The sequence below is a fragment of the Miniopterus schreibersii genome, assembly GCF_964146895.1.
Source record: "Miniopterus schreibersii genome assembly, chromosome: 2".
NCBI lineage: Eukaryota > Metazoa > Chordata > Mammalia > Chiroptera > Miniopteridae > Miniopterus > Miniopterus schreibersii.
The window spans coordinates 127,131,317-127,156,482 of record NC_138102.1 but is presented as its reverse complement, the minus strand read 5'-3'; the positions used below and the strand labels follow the sequence as shown (position 1 = coordinate 127,156,482).

At 38.8% G+C, this 25,166-nt stretch overlaps 1 protein-coding gene across 1 annotated transcript in view; it reads right to left on the bottom strand.

Moving 5' to 3' along the window:
- Positions 1-25,166, bottom strand: part of TSPAN8 (tetraspanin 8) — a 31,208-nt gene that overhangs the window by 4,992 nt on the left and 1,050 nt on the right. The window contains exons 2-7 of the mRNA XM_081129839.1: positions 14,053-14,115; positions 9,343-9,480; positions 7,863-7,937; positions 7,656-7,763; positions 3,545-3,679; positions 727-810 (exon numbers count right to left, since the gene is read on the bottom strand). Coding sequence (XP_080985965.1) covers positions 727-810; positions 3,545-3,679; positions 7,656-7,763; positions 7,863-7,937; positions 9,343-9,480; positions 14,053-14,115 — 603 coding nt within the window. The remainder of the gene's footprint in view (positions 1-726; positions 811-3,544; positions 3,680-7,655; positions 7,764-7,862; positions 7,938-9,342; positions 9,481-14,052; positions 14,116-25,166) is intronic.

Here is a 25,166-nt window from a genome sequence, read left to right as displayed (position 1 = left end):
CCAAGAGCTAGGATGATTCCAAAAATGCTTCTCTAAATAGTTTTATTTCATCTTTCTGGCAAAGATTTTTAGGCTGTGTAAAAAGTATCCTTCCTATTCTTCTATTTAAAAAAAAATGCCAAGAAGGCCAAGATAAAAATCCTACACAGGATTTTTCTTTCAACATCAATAATCAAGTTGATAAGAGTAAACACATAAACCCTGAGAAGAGCTTCCTTAAAAACTTCGAGTGGGGCCATAGTCCTCACAGTGAGAAAATCAAAGGCAACTGTTTTGAGTTTTTAGAACTTGTTAGATTTCTCTAGAATGGAATTGCAGGAAAACAGCTCCCCATACTCTTGAGTTCAGTTTTTATTTTCTGTTTCAAAATCAGCAGGAGAAATAAGAAACTGTAAAGGTTCTGTTTTGGATTTGTCTGGAGCACTTTCTTCTAACTTCAACTCTTGTATAAGTTTTTCAATGGGAAAAAGATATCTGGGACTAAGAACTACGTGGAAATTAATTCAGAAATCATTCAGAAATAATAGGCTTAGCCCTGTCATACGATTGTAATCCCCTGCCCAGACCCAAGGTTGACAGAGGGAGATGCTGGCCCTTGGTACTTGGTACCCAGTGCCTTTCTGAAGCACCTGGTTTTTACTTGGCTCACCATAAATATGTGTTAGAAGAATGAATAGATAAGTTAGGGAATAAATAAAGAGTCAATAATAAAAGATTATACTGTACCTCAACAAGTGTCAGTCCAAACGCTACTCCAATGATTATGGCAATATGTTTTTTAACTAAGTCTTTTATAAGAGTAAAGCATGACTGTTAAAAAAGCAAAACATAAAAAGTTACCTTTAATCACATTTTGACTACCTTATCTGAATTAAGATTTTTTTTCATTAGGTTGATTTTTAACATTGTTACCAAGAAACACACTCAACAAAAAGGAACTGGATTATTCCCTCTACTTTAAGCTCCTCTTCTCTCTGAAAGGTTGTAATGGTTGTGGTTTGTTCATATACTAGAAAGCACTTGAGGAGAAAAATTTTGCTTCCACTATGTCATTGCTGAATCTAGGGATTTCTAGTTATAAATAATAACTTTATCTCCACTTACAATTTTAGAGCTGTTATCACATTGACTGTGTGTATATTTAGGTTAGTAATCTGCAGCAGAGCTCCCTGGTTGGGGTTTCAGCTAACTACAGTGAAAATTCTCATGTTTAAAAAAGGTTTTTCAAAATTCCCTTTCTAATACTTATCAGGTTTATTTTTACCTTAAAAAATCATATGTCCACTATTATGTCCTTAATTTAGATATAAAAGAGAATTAGGGAAGTTTCCTCTCTACTACATTCCTTTTTAAATTTACTCAAACCAGCATATAATTCCAAGCTTAAAACATTTCCAACCAACCTAAAAATCCCCCAAATCATAAATTATATGAATAATTTTTAAAATGAAACATACTACACAATGTAATAGTTCTATTATCTGTATTGCCAGAAAATATATCATCCCCATGATAATCTTATATGTGCAAAGGGCTAACAAAATACTGCTATTTGTTAAATAAAATGTAAGTTCTCCATAGGCTTTTTCCCTTAATTCTTGAATGGGTTTCTTCATTTTCATCTGATCCTAAGTGGTAAACATTAGAAGAAATGATTACAGTATTTAGGGTTAACTATGAGATTAATGATCTACTGAGTCATATTTGTTATGCTTGAGTTTTCTCCGCCTTCCCCTCTAGAAAACCAGCTTATCTTGGCAAAGGGGGGGGGGGGGCAAATTATGGCCATTTCAGATTTCTTCTTTTTCCAGACTTCTTGCAAACGACACAAGGCAGATGGAAGCATTTTATGAATTTATGACCATCCTTTTGGGAAACTGGTGCAGCTATCAGCCTGTATTCAGCTGAATTATGTGTGAATGTGGAGGGAATGTCTATTATTTTTGAGGATAATGCTAGGGCTTTTCAAAATGTATCCGGAGGAAAAACATCTTTGTGTGGAATCTTTAACAGGACACAGCAATCTGCAATTAAATTTACTATGTTCCTCGTTACCCTAAGCGGAAACTACATCTGCTTACACCATACTCATTTCCCTCTTCCTTGTGGATATTGCGTCACTAACGTTAGGTAGGGAGGAATACAAAAAGTAAGAATAAATTTTTGTTTCTGATATTACTCTGTAGTCTGATAAATAACTTCTTCCCCACGTGTTACTTTAAATACTAGTAGCAGCAATTCCCTTTCCGAACACTCTTCTTGATTGTGATAAGGTCAGTACAAGGGATGTGATAGCCAGCAGGAGAGATGTTTCTCCTGAGACACTTTCTATGTCCTAATATATAATTAACCTCACTAGCCATTACTAAGCCAATGCTAGATTGAAAATATCTTAAGGTATTACAGAAATTAATTTATTGAATTATAATAACTGTTATAGTCTCTCTCCCTACTAGGCTATAATCTCCAGAGGACCCAGAAGAGTGTCTGAGTCTGGTGAGGGTCTGTCTGACACACGGTGGGCACTGAAGTTATAACATCAAATAAATGAAACATTAACATCATTAATATTAATTCTCATTTTTGTACACATTCCTTTCAGGCAGAAGGAACAAATTATACAAAACCCTGTGGTAACAGACAGATAATGTGTCTTCTAGAAAGTCATAGCTTGAACCCTGAAAACTGAGTTAGATGGGGCCCCACCTGAGCCTGTTCCTATCCAAGAAATATCAATAGTTCATTAAACTGAAGTTGCCTCATTAGCTTTCTCTCTTCCTTATCTGAGCGTTGGCTCCACGAGCGCAGACACTGTGCCCTGATCAGGAATTGATCTCCAGTGGCTGGGAGGAGGTCTGGCACATAGGAAATGGTCAATAAATAGTTGATGAATTAAGCAATAAGAAATACGACATGCACATGTTGACATCCACAAGTGACATAAAGAAATACGACATCTACAGCACTTAAAATATAAACCCAGTTTTTCCAACTGACTTTAAACGTCTGAGGCAACTTTTAAATCGGAGCACTAATTAAACAGATTAGTAAGTCAACTTCACAGGCAGAGCTGAACCCCCTAAAGGCCAGGTCCTTTCTGTAGGCCTACACAATTGCTTGAGGAAAGGAATCATTGACTAGAAAAGAAAGCTTTACTTTTAAAATTAAAATACAGATTTCTAGAACTTACGTTAAAAATAGAAAAACAAACATGGAGGGGAATAATGATTAAAGTCACCAAAGAGACGGCAAAATAAACTTTATCTGTGAGTTTGTGCTTTGCCTCCCCTTGTGGAAGAATATTCCTTTGATCTTTTAGAGCTGAGTTTAAATGATACCAGACTCATAGAAGAAATGAAGTACTTTCATCTTTTTATATTGGCTTTTATCTTTAAATAAGGATTTCTTTTTTATTTGGGAAATTCCTAGGACTTTTATATCATGATTCCCATTATAATCTCTGCAAATTAAATTTTTGTGAAGACTTCCACTGTGAAAAAAATGAACAGAACCACTTACTATGCCAAGTTTGATTTGTTCTTACCGTTTTGTAAACATTTTTTCCTTCATACGTCATACAAGGAGATTCTGAATTATCTGGACATTCACATGACTGATAATACTGTTGAAAGTTATCTCCCCAGTCAGAAGGTCCATGGATCAAACCACAGCATTTAAGCTGTTTGATGAGAAATGGATATGAAAAGCCGGCACAAAAGAAGATAAAAAACATTGTCAATACACCGAATCATATTCTCTTAAAACCATTATTAAGATGTTTCTTATAATAAAATATTTTGTATTTTCACCCACCCTTCTAAATGTAGAAGCAAAAATAAAGAAATATTCCATTTTGGTCTTAATATGAAAGAAGGAAAAATAAGTTTCAAAAGCAAAAATCTGAGGAACTTGGAGAGAAGATGAAAAACTTACCTTCTCATTTTTAATGACACAAGAGGAGCAGAATCGGTTCTACTTAGCCTAGATTTTAGGAAAGAAGCTTTCAGAGAGAGAGTCCAGATCTCTTTAAAGAACTTTTGCTCAAAAGAGATGAGAGGTTTTAAAAATGACATTTCCATCTCATGATCTTTGATCACTTTTGGAGGCTAGGAGGAAAAGGGTGAGAGGCCTCTCAAAAGCCAAAGATGCTCACTGGGCCTCCCATGAGATTAAATTTTGCATGGACATCTGCACAAGAGGAAAAGGGTACAAAAGAGAGATAAAACTCCTAGAACAGTGTCTGAAAGGCGAAGGCCCAGAATAAACCAAAACACGGCGAAACACTAGGGGGACTTGTGGTCATGTCTGGGGAAGAAAAACAGGGAAGCGATAAGCCCAATAACTCAGAGTACAGGCACATATTATTAGATGAAAGAGAGAAGTAATTATCCCTCATCTTGTCTTACTTGCTCTATTAGAATAGGAGAAAGCCCTTCATTCAGAAAGGCAGAAAAAAACTGGCCGGTTTTCCAGGCTCAGATGCACTGTGATGCCAGGACACTGACAGAACGTTCACTTACTGGCTGGGTGACCACATTACCCACGTTACTTAAACCTCTCTGAGCCACAGTTTCTTCATCTGTAAAATACAGATAATAATAGTTGCTAAAAATAATATCAATTTGTAGATTTGTTGTAGAGGTAAAAATGAGAAAACCCCTGCGAAGATACGAAATCCTTCACCCCGTGACTGGCTTGCAGAGAGCACTCAGGATGTGTCAGCTGTTATTGTTGTTTTTGTTTTCCAGTTGCTGTTATTTCCATTATGTTCTCATTGCACAGGATCTATTCAGCATAGATATCAATTATTTAGAGAAAGATATGGAAAGTATCTTTTCTACCCTGCAGCTGATACAGAGGTGGGAGTGATGATTAATACACGGGAGAACAGAATCGAGTTCCAGAGATAGTTCAAACAATGGACTCAAACTAGCGAGTTTAACTGAAGCAGACTTTAAACCTAGTTTTGCCCCACCCTATATATGATTCAGCAAGCACTTATTTGACAGAGCTGGAGATTTCAGGTGGTTTAAAGATCAATCAATATTAGCAAAGAAGGCAGTCTTGAAATAATCTCCTTTCCTGTTGGCACAGTAGACATCTTTAATTGCTCACTCTTTCTGATTAAATAATCTTGAATAGTATTCACTGATACAGATACTTCAGACCAAAAAGAATATAAATCCTACTGTATGCATTCACAGATCAGTCCACATTTGGAACACAATATACCTCAGGATTTCTTAGGGCGGTGCAGAGACGCACTTATAGAACACAGGGTAGAAAGGCTAAACTTGGCATGATATCTAGTCCCAGATCAGATGTAAAAGCAGTTGGGAAGAAGCTGGTCAAAACTTGTTGAAGGAGTTATAACAGCTGGGTGACCAAGGCACTGCGCAGGGAATGAGACAATCACCTCTAGACTAACAGTTTTCACAAGAATCCAAGGGGCACATTCCATTAGCATGTTAGCAGGGAATTTGTGTGGGAATTCCCTGAAATCCAAAGAAAAAGCTACTTGGTATCTAGAATGTAGTGGAGCCCCAGGTCACCCAGACAGAGTTTGAGGTAGTTTGTTTTGTTTTTTTACAAAGCATTAGTGAAAGAAAGAAAAAGAAAGAGAGAGAGAGAGAGAGAGAGAGAAGAGGAAGGAAGGAAGGAAGGAAGGAAGGAAGGAAGGAAGGAAGGAAGGAAGGAAGGAAGGGAGGGAGGGAGGGAGGGAGGGAGGGAGGGAGGGAGGGAGGGAGGGAGGGAGGGAGGGAGGGAGGGAGGGAGGGAGGGAGGCTGCCCTGGTGGGTAACAGAAAAAAAAGAAAAGAAAAACTCAGAATGCACAATAAAAAAGAACTATGGTCCTATGAACACAAAGAACTTCAGATGTAGGACTAGTGTATAAGAATGAAAGCAATTCAGAATTGCACTACAACAAGGAGAACATTTAGAACCCCACAGCTGACACTGAGACCTTGTATGCCGGGGCCATGTGCAGCAAGTGTGACTCAGGATCCAGCTCAGAGACCCAGTGGTTACCTGTAGTACATTTGGTTCCAGGTCAACTATCAGGGAGAGTCAAGGATGCTCAGTCCCACCCAGCGGAGGAACAGAGTTGCCTAAATTCTTCCTTTCTTAATCTGGATTTCAGGGTGGGAATGATCCCGAGGGGAGAGGGCCAAGGGATGCAGCTACGGGGACGTTAGGAAAGCACAACACAGAGAAAGTTAAACAGAGACTAACGCATATCAGGTTTGGCTCTTGGAAATGATGCTTAAGGCAGAATTTTTACAAGCTAGAGTCTATCCAAATGGGAACTAAGTAATGCTCTAGAAAAAAGTCATCTGATAAATAGCTCAAGAAAGGATGTTTGAACTTGAAAAGCAAAGCTTTAGAAGTCACATGATAGCCATTTTCAAAGAAAAAATTGCAGCATACAGGCCCATCAGTAGATTTTCTTTTTCCTCTGAAACTCCAGAAGAAAGAACTGGGAGTAAATGATGCAAATTCCAGGGAGGCAGATTTTGTTTCCAATTAAGAAAGGACACACTAATTATCAGACTTGGATATAAGTGGGATGGGCAAAAACTGGTAAACTTTCAGCTCTTCAATATTTAACTAGAGGGTGTATGAACAGATATAAAATACTTCAGTCAATGAGAAGTCAGGTTAAATGTTCTATAAAATCCAGCTCTCCTCTAAGATCCCAAGATTTTCTATGACTTATGAAATGAATGTTACATGTAGTTAATCTGATGGGGATTATCAATAAAAAACATGTGGCTGGAAGGAGTTTCACGGAGTAATATTTAGTCAAGCCTTACAGTACCTGTAATATTTGGAAAGAAAGAGAAAAGTAGTAAGTACATTCCAAAGCCGGGGACAGTGCCCAGGGAGAAAGGCAGAATTGCTTCGGGCATCCTGCGTGAGCAGGCCTGGCTGCACTGGAGTGTTTTCCTTACGGGGCCATGTTTCAGAAATTTAAACCATTAGGTAGGAGCCAGATAGGAGAATCCCTTCCATGCCTGGCCAAGTCTTGACTTTACCCTAAAGATAGCAAAGCGGCCTAAATAAATGAACTAACAAATGGGGGGAAGGGTTAGTGTTCTGACTCAAGAGAATTAACTGGTAAGACCTTGATTCAAATTTCAACCCCATCACTTGGTAGCTGTCAGACCTCTCTAAGCCTTAATCTCCTCATCAGTCAAACAGTGCTAATGAGGATAATTATATTTTCCACCTCACAGGGCTGTTGTGAGAATTAAATGAGCTACCATCCGTGAAGCCTGGTACCTGGTAAGTAGTAATAAACGACAGCTATCATTGTTGTTATGAGAGAGGGAGTGGTCATGGTGTGAGGGGGGGAGAAAGACACTTTCCAAGCACACTATAAATATGAAAGCAAGGATTGATTTGGCCCACCGAAGCTTAATCTGTCATAAACATATCTTCTTAATCTCTGTCCTTCTAAACTTCTTTAGAACTTTGGAAAATGCTGGAAAAAAATTAGAAACATTCTTGGATTTTTCTTGTTGTGACAGAATAACTAATCAAAATCTGCAAAACGGAGACATTTTTCAGCCTTTAAGGAACCTGCCTGTTAAAAAGTAAGTAAACAAGAAGAACTGTGTCTAACTCCCCAAATGACCTAGGACTTCTAATTACCTCTTTCTGATATTTATTCAGGGCTTCCTGGAATGACTTTGCTTTACCATCTGTTTCTTTCAAAAGTTGTACATTTTTAGAGAGAGTTTCATTCAGAAGGCGATCAGACTGAAAATTAAAAAACATTGTTAAGTTATTCATGCCGGAAGGTAGTATTTCTATTTTTCAGACTTTTCCAAAATTATCAAATATCATATGTGTACACACCTCGGATTTGAAACTAGCTCCTACAATACCTGCTGCCACTTGCATGAGCAGGATCAAAAGCAAGCCTATGAAAAACTGAAAAAGAGAAAGAGAAATATGCATTATCCCCGGTGCACTCAGTAACATCTTGGGACATCTGAGCAAGGCGCTTCGTTCCACAGTCTGGGTCATGTTATAATCTGAAGTAGTGATCATGCTCTGTATTTACACTACCCTTTGCCTCAAGAAGCAAATTTTGGGACCATTAACTACTCAGAAATATTTGCTACAAAGTCTGACCATAGAAAAGTGGTTAAAAAGAGAATTTATTCATAGAATTGTAGGCATCAGTAATGATGTTGAATGGGGAAAAGTTTAAAAACTTAGATGACATTATCTGAATATTCTCTTTCTCCTCTTTTTTCCTCAAACACAAACTTCAAAGCAAACCTCAGAACTGACTGCAAAACGTGTCTACCACTATCAGCATCACCCGGGTCTTGTTATAAATGTAGATGCCCGAAACCTGCCTCAGATCTATTGAATCGGAATTTTGGAGAACGCAGCCCCCAAACTAATTGATTTTTAAAGCAAGCTCTTCAAGTAATTAAGTCCTCAATTGCAAATGAGGCTTTATTAATCTGAAAGCAACCACTAGGGATGCTAATAGAATTCTGTTAAAACTCTGTCCTTCCCTTCCCTCATTATAAATAAACACTTAATAAATACTTTTTTAGGGACTAACACAATACTTATTATATGAGAGAAACAAGTTTAGGTGAACTCTGATGAAGTCTTATGTCAGATTTATAGCTAATAAATGCTTGATGATTTTCCTAATGTTTTTTCTATATCCATTTATTATTTTCTACTATATATTTTAAAAGTCTGTGGGTTATCCCAACACAAACCACCCTCCTTGAAGTTTTCTAAGTGACAGATATGATTCTCTCACTCCCTTACAATTTTCTTAGCATCAAATATGATTTGGCCATAGTCCATACTCAGACCTATCTCCCATCATTTACCAAACATAGCCTCTGCCACTCTAGCCATACCCAAGGCCCTACAGTTCCCCAGACAGGCCAGCCACACCCAAGGCCTTATTGTTCCTCAAGGAGTCCAGGTTTTTCCCCTGGAAAGCCCATCACAGCCTCACCCGTACAAATAAATACCTTATTCACTTCTGCTTCTGGCTCCTATATTCTTGCCCCTTTCTTCTTAGGCCACTCCCACTGTAGCTAATCATTTATTTGTCCGTCTTCCCTAATGGGTTCTAATTGTCTTCATGCCTCTGCAGCATTTAGCACAGTATCTGGCATGTAGCAGGTACTCAGTAATAACGAATGATTGGAGGCGAAAATTCATCTTCTCTCGAGGTACCCTCTAATCTAAGCTAAACACATTAGCTTCCACAATCAAACCTTCTAGACAGAAGTTAGAGTTTCATCAGTCTTGGCAAGTCATTTTGGCAGATGACGGGGACGGCTGGGGAACTCACCAACAGAAGCATGCAGCGGCTTTCTTTTATGGCACCACAGCACCCCAGGAAACCCATGAGCATGATAGCAGCACCCACAGCAATCAAGATATTCACACCAGTGAAAGGATTCATGTCAGAGTCCTCATTGCTGAGAAGCTGGAAAGGAAAAAGAGAAATCAGAAAATCCCTTTCCTTGGTGTTTTTTATTCAACAAAAATCCACTGGGTACCTACTATGTGCTGGGCCCTGTTCTAGGACCTTGAGATACTTCCATGATCTAAGCCAGCAAAAATATCTGCCCTCAAGGAGCTTCCATTCTATTAAGGTGTTACTTGTCTGGATAATGTTTCCAACTTTATACTTTTCTAAGAGGATATATTGGATATAGGATGGAAGCAACGTAATACGCTTTAGATACACCAATTATTTTAAATTTAGGACATGTACTTGCACCTATGATGTGCTCTTTGCATATTTTGTGTTTTATGCATAAAAGTAGCATTGTCATGCATGTGTTTCTATGACAATTAAATTAATTATAAAGCCCAAGTTCCTGAAACCACTGATAGACCCAACAATATGAATGAATCTCAAAAACATGTTGAGCTAAATAAGCCATATTCAAAAGAGTTATTACTGTCTGATTCCATTTAGATGACCATCAAGAATGGGTAAACCTAAGCTGTGGTGATAGAGATCAGAGCAGGGCGTGACTTTGAGCTGGCTAGGAGGAAAAGAGGAACTGTGCAAAGGGATGAAGGAGCTTTTATGGGTCAATAAAATGCTTTACGTATTGATTATAATAGTAATTTCACAGGTCTATACATTTGCCAAAACAAACAAAAAATTCAAAATAAGAAAAAAAATCTAGCACCGGATATTCCATACCAATTCTATCTCCTTGTTCCCAGAAGATACATAGCCCATGGAGTCTTCCAGCGACTCATTTTGCCTGACTGTTAAGCAACAGGATATTGAGGGGGGAAACTTAGGGCCCTATGCAGTGGGGACTGTCCAAACTGCGTAATTCGATTCTTCTTCCCCTCACACATATTCTTCATCACCTTCCTAACACCTAGCCTCAATCTACCACTTGTCCTCCAAATATATCCAAAGGTGTATCATGATTAAACAGTGAAACCCTGCGCCTGTGTTATGCTTGAGGGCCACATGCAGCCCGTCTTTCTTGTATAACCTCTATCTACCGGTTTGTTTCGGGTAGAGCATTAGTTCTTAGACTAAATCAGAAACTCTTCCTCCTAGAATCTTCTACACTTCATGTGGGTCAGCTCCCTTAAGAAGAAATACAAAAGACACTACAGACATGTAAATGACTTTTTCAACCAATTCATAGCCTAGAGGGAACCTTTATTCGACAAACAGTAAGTAGGAAGGAATGTGCTGAAGTGGTCAAAGCCTTAGAACAAAGATCTGTATTCTACTGGGTCCTAATATGTAACTAAGTTTCTTTCTAACACTGGACGAGTCAAACTAACTGTGCTGGGGACGGTTTCCCATTTATAAAGAGAAGTGGGTCAGCCTCTCTGATATCTAGGGCCTCCTTTGTCTCTAAGAGTCTGCACTTACAGATAATGTTTCAATTGACATATTTAGAAACCTTTCCATTTACATATGCCCTAAAGATTTTTTGTTTGTTTTCATGTTTTGTGTTTGAGTGTGGTGTGTTTGCTCGTTAAGATTGGAGCTAAGAAATCCATTTTGTTAATAAATAGGCATGGCATCTGGGTCAAAATAGAAAATGACAAAAACAAAAACACCCCACAGCATTAGGAAACGCGCTCTACCCACTCACCATCAAATACTGCTTCACTAGAATGCTGTGACCAGTGCAGGCAAACCCTAAGGCATCTGAGAGGGCTGAAGCCTCACTGAGTTATCTGAACTTTGCTTAGATACCCAGACAGGGAAACATCTGCAAGTGAGACCTGGATAATGTGGCCAGCACTTATTAAGCAGATTAATGAAGCTCTTCTGTCTGATCTGGGCAGGTGACCCACAGCCAAAGACTGGTCAGAAAGCACGGTGTTGGTTTTCTGAGGGTCTCTGTTCTAAGTTCAGACCAACAAGTGACTTTTCTTACTCATAAAAGAAGTGGAAATTGAGTTCAAGTGTTTGCTCCAGGAGAAGGATAGCAGAGTATCTAAAGCTGTCTCGGATGAACAGTGTCTGAGTGTGTCTTAGGCCTAGGGGAGAACTTGTAAAGAAAGAGGAATGGCTGAACTGGAAGAAGGCAGCTCAGGGTCCTCTTGGATTCTAAGAGATCTCCTGGGACATGAATGGCTGCCCATATGCTTTGCCCCACGATGCTGAGTTTACCCTGAAGGAGAACCAAACATCCTTAGGAGACACTTCAGCACAAAGAGATGTGCTAGAAGATGTTCACCTAGGCCTCCCTGACACCCTTCTTTTCCGTGTTTATGCTCAGGTTTCTCCTTCTAAAGTTGCAACCACTGTTTTCCACTAGTAAAATTCAGTTCTTTGCATAGTCTGGATTCTTTGTCACTGACTTTGGATAAATATAAATCAAGCTAAAATTTCACATAAGTGAAGCTGGTTAATGTTGTCCTGGCAGGTACCGACTTTTGTTCAGGGTTAGAGGCTGAAAGAGCCTAAGAGGCAAAATGGAACTAAAGATGCTGTCTAGTTCTGTTAACTTATTCTTATCCCCAGATGTGGAGTAACACCCTCTCCAGGACAACAGCTCCCCTTTGATACATTCAATCTGTGTAATTTCTTGATAGACTAAACACCAAATTTGTTTACCAGAAGCACTGGGGGAAAAGAAAATGTTCCCATATCAACCAGAAATAATAAATAATAAAATACAGGCTGTACACACATCTTTAAAAGGCCAAAGTATCCTCTAAATAAATGGCTATTAATCTCTGTGTTAACTTGAGTCCCATAGTCAGACATCAGTTTCTAGACAACAGAGATTCTGTACGTCTTCAGATACCACTAACGGGCTCAAAGCTCAAAGCCCAAGGCCATTAGGAAGTGACAGTTACATTTATCAACCTAATACAATAAATGAAATCCTGATAGACTAGGATGTTACCAACTAGTTGCCACACCTGTCCCTCACTCAGTTTCTTCAACACAGTGAGACACAGAATGAGGAAGCAGTTAATTTCTACTGTGATTCTCTGGGTTCTCTAATGGTAGACAGCATAATTTTAAAAGAAAAGAAAAATAAGTAAAAGAGAGAAGAAAAGAGGGAGGGAGGGAGAGAGGGAGGGAGGGAGGGAGGGAGGGAGGGAGGGAGGGAGGGAGGGAGGGAGGGAGGGAGGGAGGGAGGGAGGGAGGGAGTCTAGAAAAGCCACCCATTCAGAACAAGTGTTAATTTCCTTTTAATCTTTTTTTCAACTAGGCTATGTCCAAAGGCATTTAGCTGTACCACGGTATAATGAATTAATAAAGAATATAGTCAATAGTATTCTAATAACTATGTATGGCGTCAGGTGGATCCTAGACTTACTTTGGGATCACTTCATAATTTATATAAATGTCTACCCACTATGCTATACACCTGAAACTAATATAATATTGAATGTCAACTAGAATTGAAAAATTAAACAATAAGAATAAATTAATTCATTTAAAATGCATTACCTTAATTGCCAGCTTATTAATGACTTAATAATTATCAAATGAGAGTCAGCACTGCTCTTAGAGAGAAAACTTTTTGGTAAAGAGCTTTGGAAAGGAAAGGCCCCAGCAGTAGATAAGGTGACCCTGAGCAGTGGCAGGAGCCCAGAGAAAACAAAGAACAAGAAAACTGCCCCGGGTGCAGGCAGAATAGTAATTCGAAGGGCGGAGCGGGCCCTGAGAAGGAGGGAGAGGATGGAAGCAGGGAACCGGGAAATGGTGCCGGCCCGGTGCTGCGGGAACTAATAACACAGCCATCCCGCTCCCGCACCTTCCCCACTTGCCACACTGCGGTGTGGAACAGAAACAGCACCTGTGGAACCCAGAGACTGAAGCCAGAACTAAATGTGTGAACGAAACGTCCTCCAGACCTGCGGAAACCCTGGTGGGAGCTTTGCCACAGGTCAGGGCACAGTGTGCGGTGGGGAAGGAGGCCCTGCAGATCCGACCTGCACGAAGCGCTGGGCACCCCCAGCACCTGCTGAGCCACAGCAGCGGGCCAGCCCCTTCCCGTTACAAGGAGTTACCCTCACTGCCACTGCCACCGGTAATTGGCAACCATCTTTTACACCGCTGCCTTTAAAACAGATTCAAAATCTTCTCCGCGAGAACTTCTTACCTCCTTTCCTTTCGGCCCACCACCCCACCTCGGGCTAAGCCAAATTACTGTCAATACCTTACGCTACAAAAATTGTTCTTGGTGAGGTGGAAAGATGGTCCATGTCCCCCAGCTACACTTCAGGCTGACCTGAAGCAAATAACAGAAGCGGCCAGCTCCCACCGGGGCCCCTTCCCACCTCCACGTTCATCCCAATCTTCCTATTTTTAGAATAACATCTCCTTTCTCCAGAAAAATTGACCCGTGCCTAACACAGTCAGTCACATCGTAAGTACTTTTGATTAATTAAATTGAATTAAATTTTAAAATCACTTACCAATGCAAATAATTATAGGAGGCAGTTAAGGAAAATGCTACGGAAATACTTACTGTCATTCTTTTCATCATTTAGGAAAAATAATCTAGTTTGGTATTGGAGAAGCTTGTATTTATTTATTTACCTCTTGCTCATGTTTGTTTACTCGTATCCAAATTGCCAATGCCAAGATCAGGATACCACTCAGCTGCAGGCAAAGAAAAACATGTATTAGAGCACAATGAAGATAAACTGCAACTCTAATCCTGCATACCCCTCGCCATCTGGTTACAATTGTCTATCATTAATTATACCATTACACCCTAAAAGACATAAATGAGGCATATCCCTATGCGGATAACTGTTAAAATGTCCACTGTAATTGGTAAGTTTGATAAGAATAATCTGTTTCCCATCCCCAGTCCATTCTCGAGTCTAGGACGAGAAGTCATCCCTACCACCAGGGAGGGGACAGAGGATTTTCCATGCTTCAGTTCTAACTCAGTAGTTTTGCTGGATTTTAACATACAAAAGATAAGTCACAACAGTTTAAAGACAAAATATCCTTATTAGGCTCTGGGTTTGTCTCTGAGAAACTGTCTTAGACCAAAAAACATGAGAGTAGCTGACCAATTACCAAACATTCCTTCAAGATCAAGAAGCAAGAAGTTGGGGTAGACGGAGAAGTAGAACATCTGACAAAATTTGCAGTTAAGCAACAAGAATTCATGGCACTTTTGTACCCAAATAAACTCTTTTAAAATAAGCTTTTAGGTAGTAAAGCTTACCCAGAGAAGAGCAACAATGAGGAACAGTACTTAAAGTCTTAAATTCCTTTAATGACTTTACCAGATTATTTAATTTGGACCAAGGCCAACACATGAAATGTGAAACACATTTTACTTTCGTGTAAGGAAAACCCTTGTCTTTTAGGTTGGTGGGTTTTTTTAAAGATATATATGTTGTGGCCTAAAAAAAAAAAAAAAATCAAAGATCTATTATTAGATATATTGAGAACAAACATGGTTACATACCAAACACAGCAGGCCTTGGAGGACTTTCTAGACTATTCTGGCCTTACAGCGCTCTGACACAGAACTGCCTGAGTCCCCCAAGCCCGGTGACCTTGCAGCATCATTGCTTTCACGCACCGTTGAGCCCTGGGTCTGGGATCTCAAAACAGCAGTTTCATTTTTAGTGGCTGCTCATTAGTTAGTCATGGAAGTAGAGCGAAGGGCTTTGGTAAAGTATAGGGAGTGCCATGAGTAGCTGAATAACCAGAGAATCTGTGTTCCCTAAAAGATCTCAAAAATCATCCATGTTCAAACTCTTCATTTCAGATAAAGAAACTAGAACTCTTGACAGATCACAGTCACATCGAGAAAATCCAGCACCACTTCTGATCCAATCCTGCCTCTACTACATGCTTCTACGCCTACAAAATAAGGAATGCAATGAGAAACCAAAGCTTTTTATCAAATCACCAAATAAACTGCACAATTGAATTATCTTACAGGCACACATACACACACTATAAAATACAAACCATTGATAAAACAGCTCTAAAAACTAAAACAGCCTGAAAACTCTCTTTATTTCCTCTCCCTGTTTCGACTAATTCCGATTCCATTTGCAGATGAAGAGAAAATACTCATTTTAGCAGTTCTTTGTTAATAAATAAGTCTGTAAGAATTTATGTCAAATGATAATGAGACTCTGGGATTTTCAGTAATTTTATAGCAGCTGGATTTTTTGTTATTTGTTCATTGATATTTTCTTTTTCTTCTTTCACAGGAATATTTACATTGATTATCTTAATAGTTGCTCTGGCTTTTAGCTTTAACTGGAAATAGTATTAAATAGATATTTAAGTAATATCTATTTAAATAATAGTTTTAATTATTTAAATAGATATTATTATTATCATCTTTATCTGATATTTACTGATGAAACTATTAAGAAAACTTTAAGAATGCTTAGCAACTAAGAGTGTAATATTGTTTAAACCCTTACATTTGTTTGTTTCTATGTGACCTTTTTAGTTCATTTTTTCAGTGTATTTAGACATCAAATTATTCAGGAGTTTTATTAAATCAACCATATTTCCCCCTCAAATAATAACTTTTAGTCTTCTCAACCACTAAAAGTTATCTGTAACATTAATATTTAAAAGAGGGGTGTCAAAACAACCATGAGATACCACTACACACCTATTAGAACAGCCAAAATCTGGAACCCTGATAACCCCAAATGCTGATAGGGATGTGGAGCTACAGGAACTCTCATTCATTGCTGGTGGGATGCAAAATGGCACAGCTACCTTGGAAGACAATTTGGCTGTTTCTCACAAACTAAATATACTCTTACCATATGATCCAGGAATAATGCTCTTTGGTATTTACCCAAAGGAGTTGAAAACTTATGTCCACACAAAAACCTGCCCAAGAATATTTATAGAAGCATTATTCATAACTGTTAAAACTTGGAAGCCACCAAGATGTCCTTCCGTAGGTAGATCCAGACAACGGAGTATTATTCAGGGCTAAAAAGAAATGAGCTATCAAGCCATGAAGGAATAGAAAGGAAACTTAAATGCATATGACTAAGTGAAAGAAGCCGATCTGAAAATGCTACATACAGGATGATTTCAACTATATGACATCCTGGAAAAGGCAAAACTATGGAGTCAGTAAAAAAGATCAGGTATTGCTAGGGGAGGGACAAAATGAATGGGCAGAGCACAGATTTTAGGACAGTGAAACAATGCTCCGTATGACAATATAATGGTGGATACATGTCATTATACACTTGTCCAAACCCATAGAATATACGGCATCAAGAGTGACTCCTAACTTAAACTATGGTCTTTGGGCAATTAGGATGTGTCAATGTTCGTCCATCAATTGTAATAAATGTACCACTCTGGCCACTGTTATCAATAATGGGGGAATCTATGCATGTGTGGGGACCAGGGGTATATGGAAAATCTCTGTAGCTTCCTCTTAATTTTGCTGTGAACCTATAACTGCTCTAACAAATTACAGTCTTTAAAAAGAAAGAGTATTCAATTACTTCAGAAGTCAAGAATAGTTTGGCCAACTTCAATCTTCACAGTTAGATGAATATTCTTAGGGATTTTGAAGTTGGCCAAACTATCATTTCCATCCCTTCTTGAAACTTCATCATAAACACAAAAAGAAACAAATATTTAAAATATATCATCCTCAGCTTATTGAAGGAATTCATATGTAAAAATCAGAGTCTTAGTAACATGAAATCATTCATAAATTTGTTAAACAACTTTAAAAGTAAATTTATTTTCTGTCAAGAACAATCATTCTAGTGTCATGATTGATACTAACCTATTTTATCCCAATTGTTTTCAGATTGGTCATAATAGTTCTTGGAGCTCTATTCCAGTTTGTACTTATGGGTTAGTTCCCCAATCATTTTCTACTGTTTTAAATAACTGGTAGTATAAATTAAGAAAAACATGTCTAACTCTGTCTTTCTTTCTCTTGATAAGGTTGTAAAAGGAAATGGGTTGATATGTGGGGCCCACAGTGGACACTGCAGAACCCACTAGGTCTACTTCCACCCCCACCGCTGCCCCCAGTGAGTCATTGTGGTTGTCACTCAGCTCTTGTCCTGAGACATCTTTTTCTTTTTTAATTTTCAAAATATGTTTTATTGATTTTTTTTAGAGAGAGAAGAAGGGTGAGGGAGAGAGAGAGAGAAAATCATTGATGTGAGAGAGAAACATCAATCGGCTGCCTCCTGCAGGCAACCTGGGTATGTGCTCTGACCAGGAATCGAACTGGCACCCTTTGGGTACACGGGACAATGCTCAACCAACTGAGCCACACGGGCCAGGGCAGGACATCTTTTTTTTTATTGAGTTAGGATGCTGTTGGTCTGAGCCAGCATACTAAGAAGTGAGGTAAATTGATGCTTACTTATGGGCATGCTATGGACTAAATTATATTCCCCCTAAATTGGGATGTTAAAGCCCTAATTCACAATGTGACTCATATGTTGAGGTAGAGCTTTTAGGAGGTAATTAAATTTAAATGAGATCATAAAACCGTATGATTGGAGACCTTATAACAAGAGGAAGAGAGAGAAATCTTTCTTTTTCTCTGTACACACACAGGGAGGAGAGGCCATGTGAGGACACAAAAGAAGGTAGCCATTTGCAAGTCGGGAAGAGAGGCCTCACTGGAACCCAAATTAGCTGGCACCTTGATCTTAGACTTCCAGCCCAGAAAAAAATGCCTGTTGTTTAACATACCAACTCTATGCTGTTTTGTCATGGCAGCCCAAGCAGACTAAGAGCAGGAAGAAAATGGGAAGCACCACCCAGGACAGAAACAAATGATATAGAACAAGCAGATTCATCTTCTTCTCAGATAATGTGTCCTCCAACCATTCCTACTCCCTCTCTCTCAACTGTATCTTTTGATTTGGGTGTTTATCAAAGTGTTTTTTAAGAATGTAAAAAATGGAAGAAGGCCTGGCTGGGTGGCTCGGTTAGTTGGAGAGTCGTCCCATTCCCCAAAAGGTCCCAGATTTGATTCCGGGTCAGGGCATGTACCTCGGTCCAGGAGAGCACAGGAGGCAACCAATTGATGTTTCACTCTCACATCGATGTTTCTTTCTCTCTTCCTCTCTCTCTAAATCAATAAAACATATCCTTGGGTGAGAATTAAAAAAAGAAAAAAGGAAGAAAGTGCATAGTGCTATGCTAGGAGGAAGGGTGTACTATGGAGCTATATCATTATTGGTCCAAAACAGACACTTGAAGATAAACTTAAGGGAAACTTTCCTGTGCTGCTCCTAAGAGGTTACAAATGAATAAGAAAATAGCCAAATGGACAATTTTGGTAACTATGAGATTTGTTTTTACGATAACCCCAGAACACAAGAGATCATGAGTACAGCCCTAACATTTTGGCTCAGTACCACTGGTGTTAATTGCCAAGTTTCCTCTTTCATTAAACATTTACTCAAAAGTCTAGTTTAACTGCATTGTAGTAAGATGATACAACCTGTGAGATCGTTGCTCATGAGAATTTTTATATTAGTTTGATCATTGCTCTGTTTTCTGTTCTCTCGATCTACCATCTCCTTTCATATCATTTGTCTCTTTTTTATTTTCCTCTGGCAGAGCTTCCCAATTTGGGATTCCATATCACTGCCTCCACGTCATGTGATTTCTAGAGTGGATTTTAATTCTATCATTGTGTTTCTGGGGTTTTTGCAGTACTTGTTAATTTTTTCCATTTCTCTTCTCATCTCATCCTATGGTTTTCCAGTAAACTTTATCTTCTCTTATGACCTCCAGTCACCACTTCATGGGGGGGTATTTCCGGCATTGCATTGTGGGTACCAATTTCCTGATATTTTTTCAGGATGCTGGAGTGTTTCTTTCAGGGGTGTGTGCCTATCCTCTGAGGCTTCAGGGTGACTTTCCCTTTCACTGGTTCAGTGGTGTTTTTTATTGGGACTTATGCCGATTTTTCTCTTATTCATGCTTTAATGAACCTACTCTGACTTCTTATTAATTTGCCTCACTCTCTAACAACGGGGGTCATGTTAATTCTCAGCTCTCCTGTTGGAGGGGAGGTTGCTGTGCATTTTTTTCTGCAGGCATGGCCTAGTGCCGCTCTGATTTACAGAGATGACCCCCGGCCCTCACACTATATCTGATCTTCTGATGCTCTAAACCAGTGGAGTAAATTAAACCCTTCAATTCTTAGAAGGCTCTGCTATTATGGTTTTTCTATCTTCCCAAAATGAATGATATTTATTGTATCAATGCATGTTAAGTGCGCAGCGATGTGTCCCTGTGGTTGCATTCATGTGCATCTTCTAAACCTATGAAGTAATCCAAGCACCCAGCACAACTGCTGCAAATTCTAATCTTAAATATCTCTAAATGTAAGGGAAAGAAATCAATCACGTTTTGCTTCAGGCTATCTTTCCTGCACTGAAGTCTAAAAATCACTGAAATTCACATAACTTCAAACTATGTAAAGAGAGATAAATGTTCAGCATTTGATTACCATCCTGTTTCTGAATGATAAAATTATGCACACTCAGGAATGTTTTTATCACTTTGTTTCAAAGTACAACTGCCATAAAGTAACACCTGCAGACCTGTATACACATTTGCAGGGCCTGGGGCAAGAATACAAATAACAGACCATAAGGTCTCTATATTGAGAAGTTATAACTAAAGGAGATAAACATAAACAAAATGTATTCTCTCTTCCTACCTTGACAAAGGTACCCACTTAATGACCGGAAAGGCAGGTTTGATTTAGAATTCTCTGAGTTTGCTGCCAGAAGGGGGTGGCATGGGGACAGCCAGCCTGGGCCCCCTCCCTCCCTTCAGGTTCTGTCTTGAACTCCGAGGGGCATATCAGAATGGGTAAGGATCCCTCAGCCTGCAAGCCAGGCCTATTTACAACCTGTTCTCATCCCTAGCAAATAGCTCCCTCTTGACCCTTCTGGAGCAGGGTTTGTGCAGACCTTAGAAACAGGTTTGGGGCCATTTGCGCAGGGAAATTATGGTCCCAGGTGCTCAAGATGGAGGCCGGGTTTAGGGCGAGCATATTCTGCTGGCCGTCCAGATCTCTTGCCCCATGAGGCCAGAGGAGGGTCAGAGTAGGGCTAAAATTACACTTAAGTTTTAAAAGCCCATCATGTATAAAACGCTATCACACCAGATTCCAATACTTTTAAATTAAAAAGCAGTATGATGGTTGGACTTGGGGAAGATAGCATTAACTGAACTATTAGTGAATGTCAATCCTTGGTTACAGGCTTTCATAAAGTAGCTCAGTGAATCTTCATAATTAATCCTGCCAGGTAAAATGATCACCCTCATTTTACAAGTTCAGAAACTGGGGCATAGAAAAGTCAGGGAGCATGCTCCAGGCCACAGAGCAATATGGAGTGAATTCAGGATTTGAGTCTGTCTGTTTACAAAGTACACTTTCTTTCCATTCCCTTAATTTATGCTAGAAGAACTGCTGCCTTATCATAATCCTTGACATCTTATTTTCCTTTCTGTTTGAAAATCCAACATTGGAATTTATTCATCACTATGCGCAGTGATTTTATATTTTTGTCTCATAAAAATGCCTTTACAACGTTGGCTGAAGTGTCTGTTCCTTAAACATTTATTTAGCATTTTTCTGAGTTCTTTATAGGAATTAAATCACTTAATCTTCACAACAACCCCATGAGGTAGACACCACTACTATCCCCAGAGTTTTACAGATGAAGGAACAGTAAAGCACAGACAAGTTGACTAGCTTCCCCAAGGTCACACAGCTAGTGACACAGGAGCTGAGGTTAGCCTGAGCTCTCAATCACTGGGCTCCGATGCCTTTTGTCATTGTTATAGCTCCACTCTGATTGCATAGTGGCAGGCGACAGCTGTATTTACAAAGTTCACACATTTCTGCCATGGTCAAATCTTTATCTTGAGGGATTTCATCAGCTGACAGAATGAAATATAATTGTGCCTTATTTTTTAATGTAGCCTATCTGCTAGGTATGTCTGCTCTGCATCAACTCTTTTAATTGCTCTCAGAACATCTAATCTAGAGACCCAGGCACCACATAAAATACAGTGATGAACATCAAAACGCTGGTTTCTGGACACTTTCCAAATTCTGGCTTCCTTCTGCTCTCTTCAGACTGCCTCATGCATGGGCTTCTTTCACTTGCTGATACATTTGGCTTTCCATGTTGGCTCCTCCTTCTCTCCTCACCTCGTTTGCTGTTGGTAATGTTCCCTCATTTTCCTTTCCTTCATAAAGAGGGGCCTCTCCGTGGCTCCCCGCCACTGGCAATGGCTCCACTGTACCCACTGGCCCAAGGCCCTGCGTTTCTTGCTTTTCCAGACTCCTAAGACACCTCGAGCATCTACAGCACCCCCAAGCCTGACTTATCTGAGAGGGACATAACAAAATGTGGGCAGTTCATCTGTTTTGTCACAAGACTCAGAGAAATAGGCTTTGTACCTATAATTTACCTGTTATCTACAGCATCTCCAAGTCACTCTAACTCACATCAGCCTCTAACATGAGTGGTTAGAAGTGATACTCACTTTCACGTGTTTTTCTTCAATTACTAATTCTAACAAATGGAAATCACTGCATATTTATGTGGCATATCTCAAGTTCTCTCACAAAAGAAACTGGTATGTTTAAATTAAATGGCCATATGCATATCTTACAGATATTTCAACATCTGGCCCTACTTTGCAAAGGCTTAGTTTCGCAAGTTACACCAGAAAGAACGCATTTAAAAACATAAGGCCCTGTATATCTACATGAAAACCACATCAGTGGGACCGTTAAAATTTTGCGTAAGTAAACATTAGAAATGTGACAAATTGCTAATTTCCTATGAAGGACTATAAAATTCCAACTGAGAACTCTGGGTTATGGGTAAAAGGAAGAGTAGAAATAGGAATGGCTCCTTAACCTCAAAGACTGCTCCTGCTGTCTAGATTTTGAATAAAAAGGTGTTGCCTGTTGGCTGAAAAGTTCTTATTGATCTTTGTAACTATTGCTCTCACCCAAAGACTCCATTTCAAGATGCGTATATAGAAATTGTAGATCCTACCACTATGCTGATGGTAAGAACAAGGCCTTTGTCCCAAGGGAGTTAGAAATATCTAATTGAAATCTACAGTATCAGACTTTGTCTTCATTATCAGAAAATTGGAGAAATAATGGTAACTATAAAATAATCAGAGCTCCCCAGGAAAGCAACAGTAATGCCAAGGAACAGCATGGTACAGAAGTCTATAACTCACTTTGAACTCTGATCTTAAATATATCATCCTGAACCTATAACAGGCTCCTTTCTTAGACTGTCTTTATCATAGTGGTTTAAAATTCAGATTTATCCCAAATTCCTGGTTGCCTATTTAATGAAACACTGACCTCTGATGTATTCACTTTGTATGCTGTATTTTTATAACGGAGATATATTTCAACTGTTTTATAATTTCATAGTGAGAATTGCTACTGGTTTGGGTACTTTGGGACATGTTATTAAAATAAGAACTATGTATTTATTGGCATATTCATATTTTGGTTTGTTTAAATGAGCCATTATATATTCTTTATCATAAAAAGACAATGGTTACAGTTTTTAAAAAAATGGGTAGCAAGGCTTGTTGGAGAAACAGCTGCATCCAGGCTGGGGCAGGAAATAGGGAAGTGAGCCTGAAAAATCTTGTCATACCTCATAGTGAAGAAGTTATTAGTTCTTAGAGTCAGTTCAAAAGAGCTCAGGAGCCAACTCACTATGCTCCCATTGGCCAAAGATGGAATAAATTGCATATCAATAAGGATGAGGGCTCTGATGACATTTAAATGTATTATTTCAGCCCAGCCGGGCGTGGCTCAGTGGTTGAGCATCGATCTGGGATCCAGGAGACTGCAGTTGGATTCCTGGTCAGAGTGCATGCCGGGGTTGTGGGCTCGATCTCCAGCAGGGGGCGTGCAGGAGGCAGCCGATCAATGACTCTCATCATTGATGTTTCTACCTCTTTCTCTCTCTCTCTTTCTCTCTCTCAAGTCAATAAAGATATATTTTTTAAAAAACTATTTAAATTTATTATTTCATAGGATACTTAAAGAAATACTTGCTTATCACTGTTGTATGATACCAAAAAATTAATTCATTATTTTGAAATCTGTTAGGTAAAGAGTAAGAAACATTTGTGCTGCCCTTTAAGATAAAAACTGGCTACCACTGCTAACCAATGAGTCTGATACATTTCTTTTCACAGAAAGTATTATGGTTAATAAATAATGGAAAAGTACTAGAAATGTAATATCGCTAATTTGAAATGCTTACGGAACTAAGGATTTAGGTTCTTGAGCATCAGCGGCTACTAACATCATCAAAAGTGACATGGTCAGACTTTATGTGCCTCCTGATGAAAGCACACAGTATCACTTATAAAGTAGTTGTATCTGCCAAAAGTAATAACTTGAACTTTTTCAAGCTGCCGGATGTGACTGCTAAATCAGTGAAAATACAGAGGATGGAGAACATGTTAAACTACATACACCGTGGGTGTGAAGATAGCAAAATCCAGACTGTGAAAACCGTGACAAGACAACACACACCAGCACATGAATTTCAAGGGAGAAAATAAGAGATAAGAATGGAGGGATAATCTAAAGATGAACATTGACATGAAAGATATAACAATGTATGGGCACAATGTATGGGCCTCATTTGGATTTTAATTCAAGCAGGGACATTTATGAGGCAATGGGAAATTTGAACCCTGGATGGATATTTGATAATCAATTACGAAATTCTCAGTAAGTTTTTAGTGTGATAATGACAACACTGTGGTTACATTTTTAAAAAGAATTATCTTTTTGAGATATGTACTATAATATTTACAGATGAAATAGTATATCTGAGATTTGCTTCAAAAGAATACAGGGCGGGGAAGTTGGATGAGACTATGAACAGGGAAAGATTGACCACGGCTTCATGGCCATTGGGGCTGGATGATGGCATTGATTATCCTGTCCTATTTTGTGAATGTTTAAAGTTCTCCATAATAAAAAGCTAAAAACAAAACCAACCAAAAAGTACACAGGCATTTCTTTGTTTATATTCTACTCCCAATGTTTAACCAATTTTAAATATTCAAGGGAAGAAATTTATCAAGACTAACTTAAAAAACTGGCATATTCATGAGCTTTATTTACTGTTTACAAAGGCCGCCCATTTTCCTAGAGAAAAGAGAAAGTACAAAGAGCAAACCTTCTTCATTTTATCTTATCTATTTATATGCTCACTTACTTCACCTACATATCACCTGTACTCAGAGTTACTGGACATTGAACAGAAAGTCATTCTATACGGTAAGGCTGTATTCTTACAGTTATTGTTTAATTAAGTATATCATTATTTTAATAGAACAGAAATTTACCAGCATTTAGAGACCAGCTGCCTATTTCCTAGAGGTAACCAGGCAAAAAACAAAACTACGACTCTCTTCTGCTTATACTGCATAAGCTAGTTTTTAAATCAGTATACAAAATGATTTTTTCTTTTAAAATTGCACCATATATACTAAAAAGAATAATGTCAGTTTTCCAACATCCCTGCCTGCCCTTACTGCCTTATTTACCTTATTGCCTTTCCATATCTTATTTTTCCATTTTCCAATGTTAGATTCCACTTATCAACTTATGTGGTACG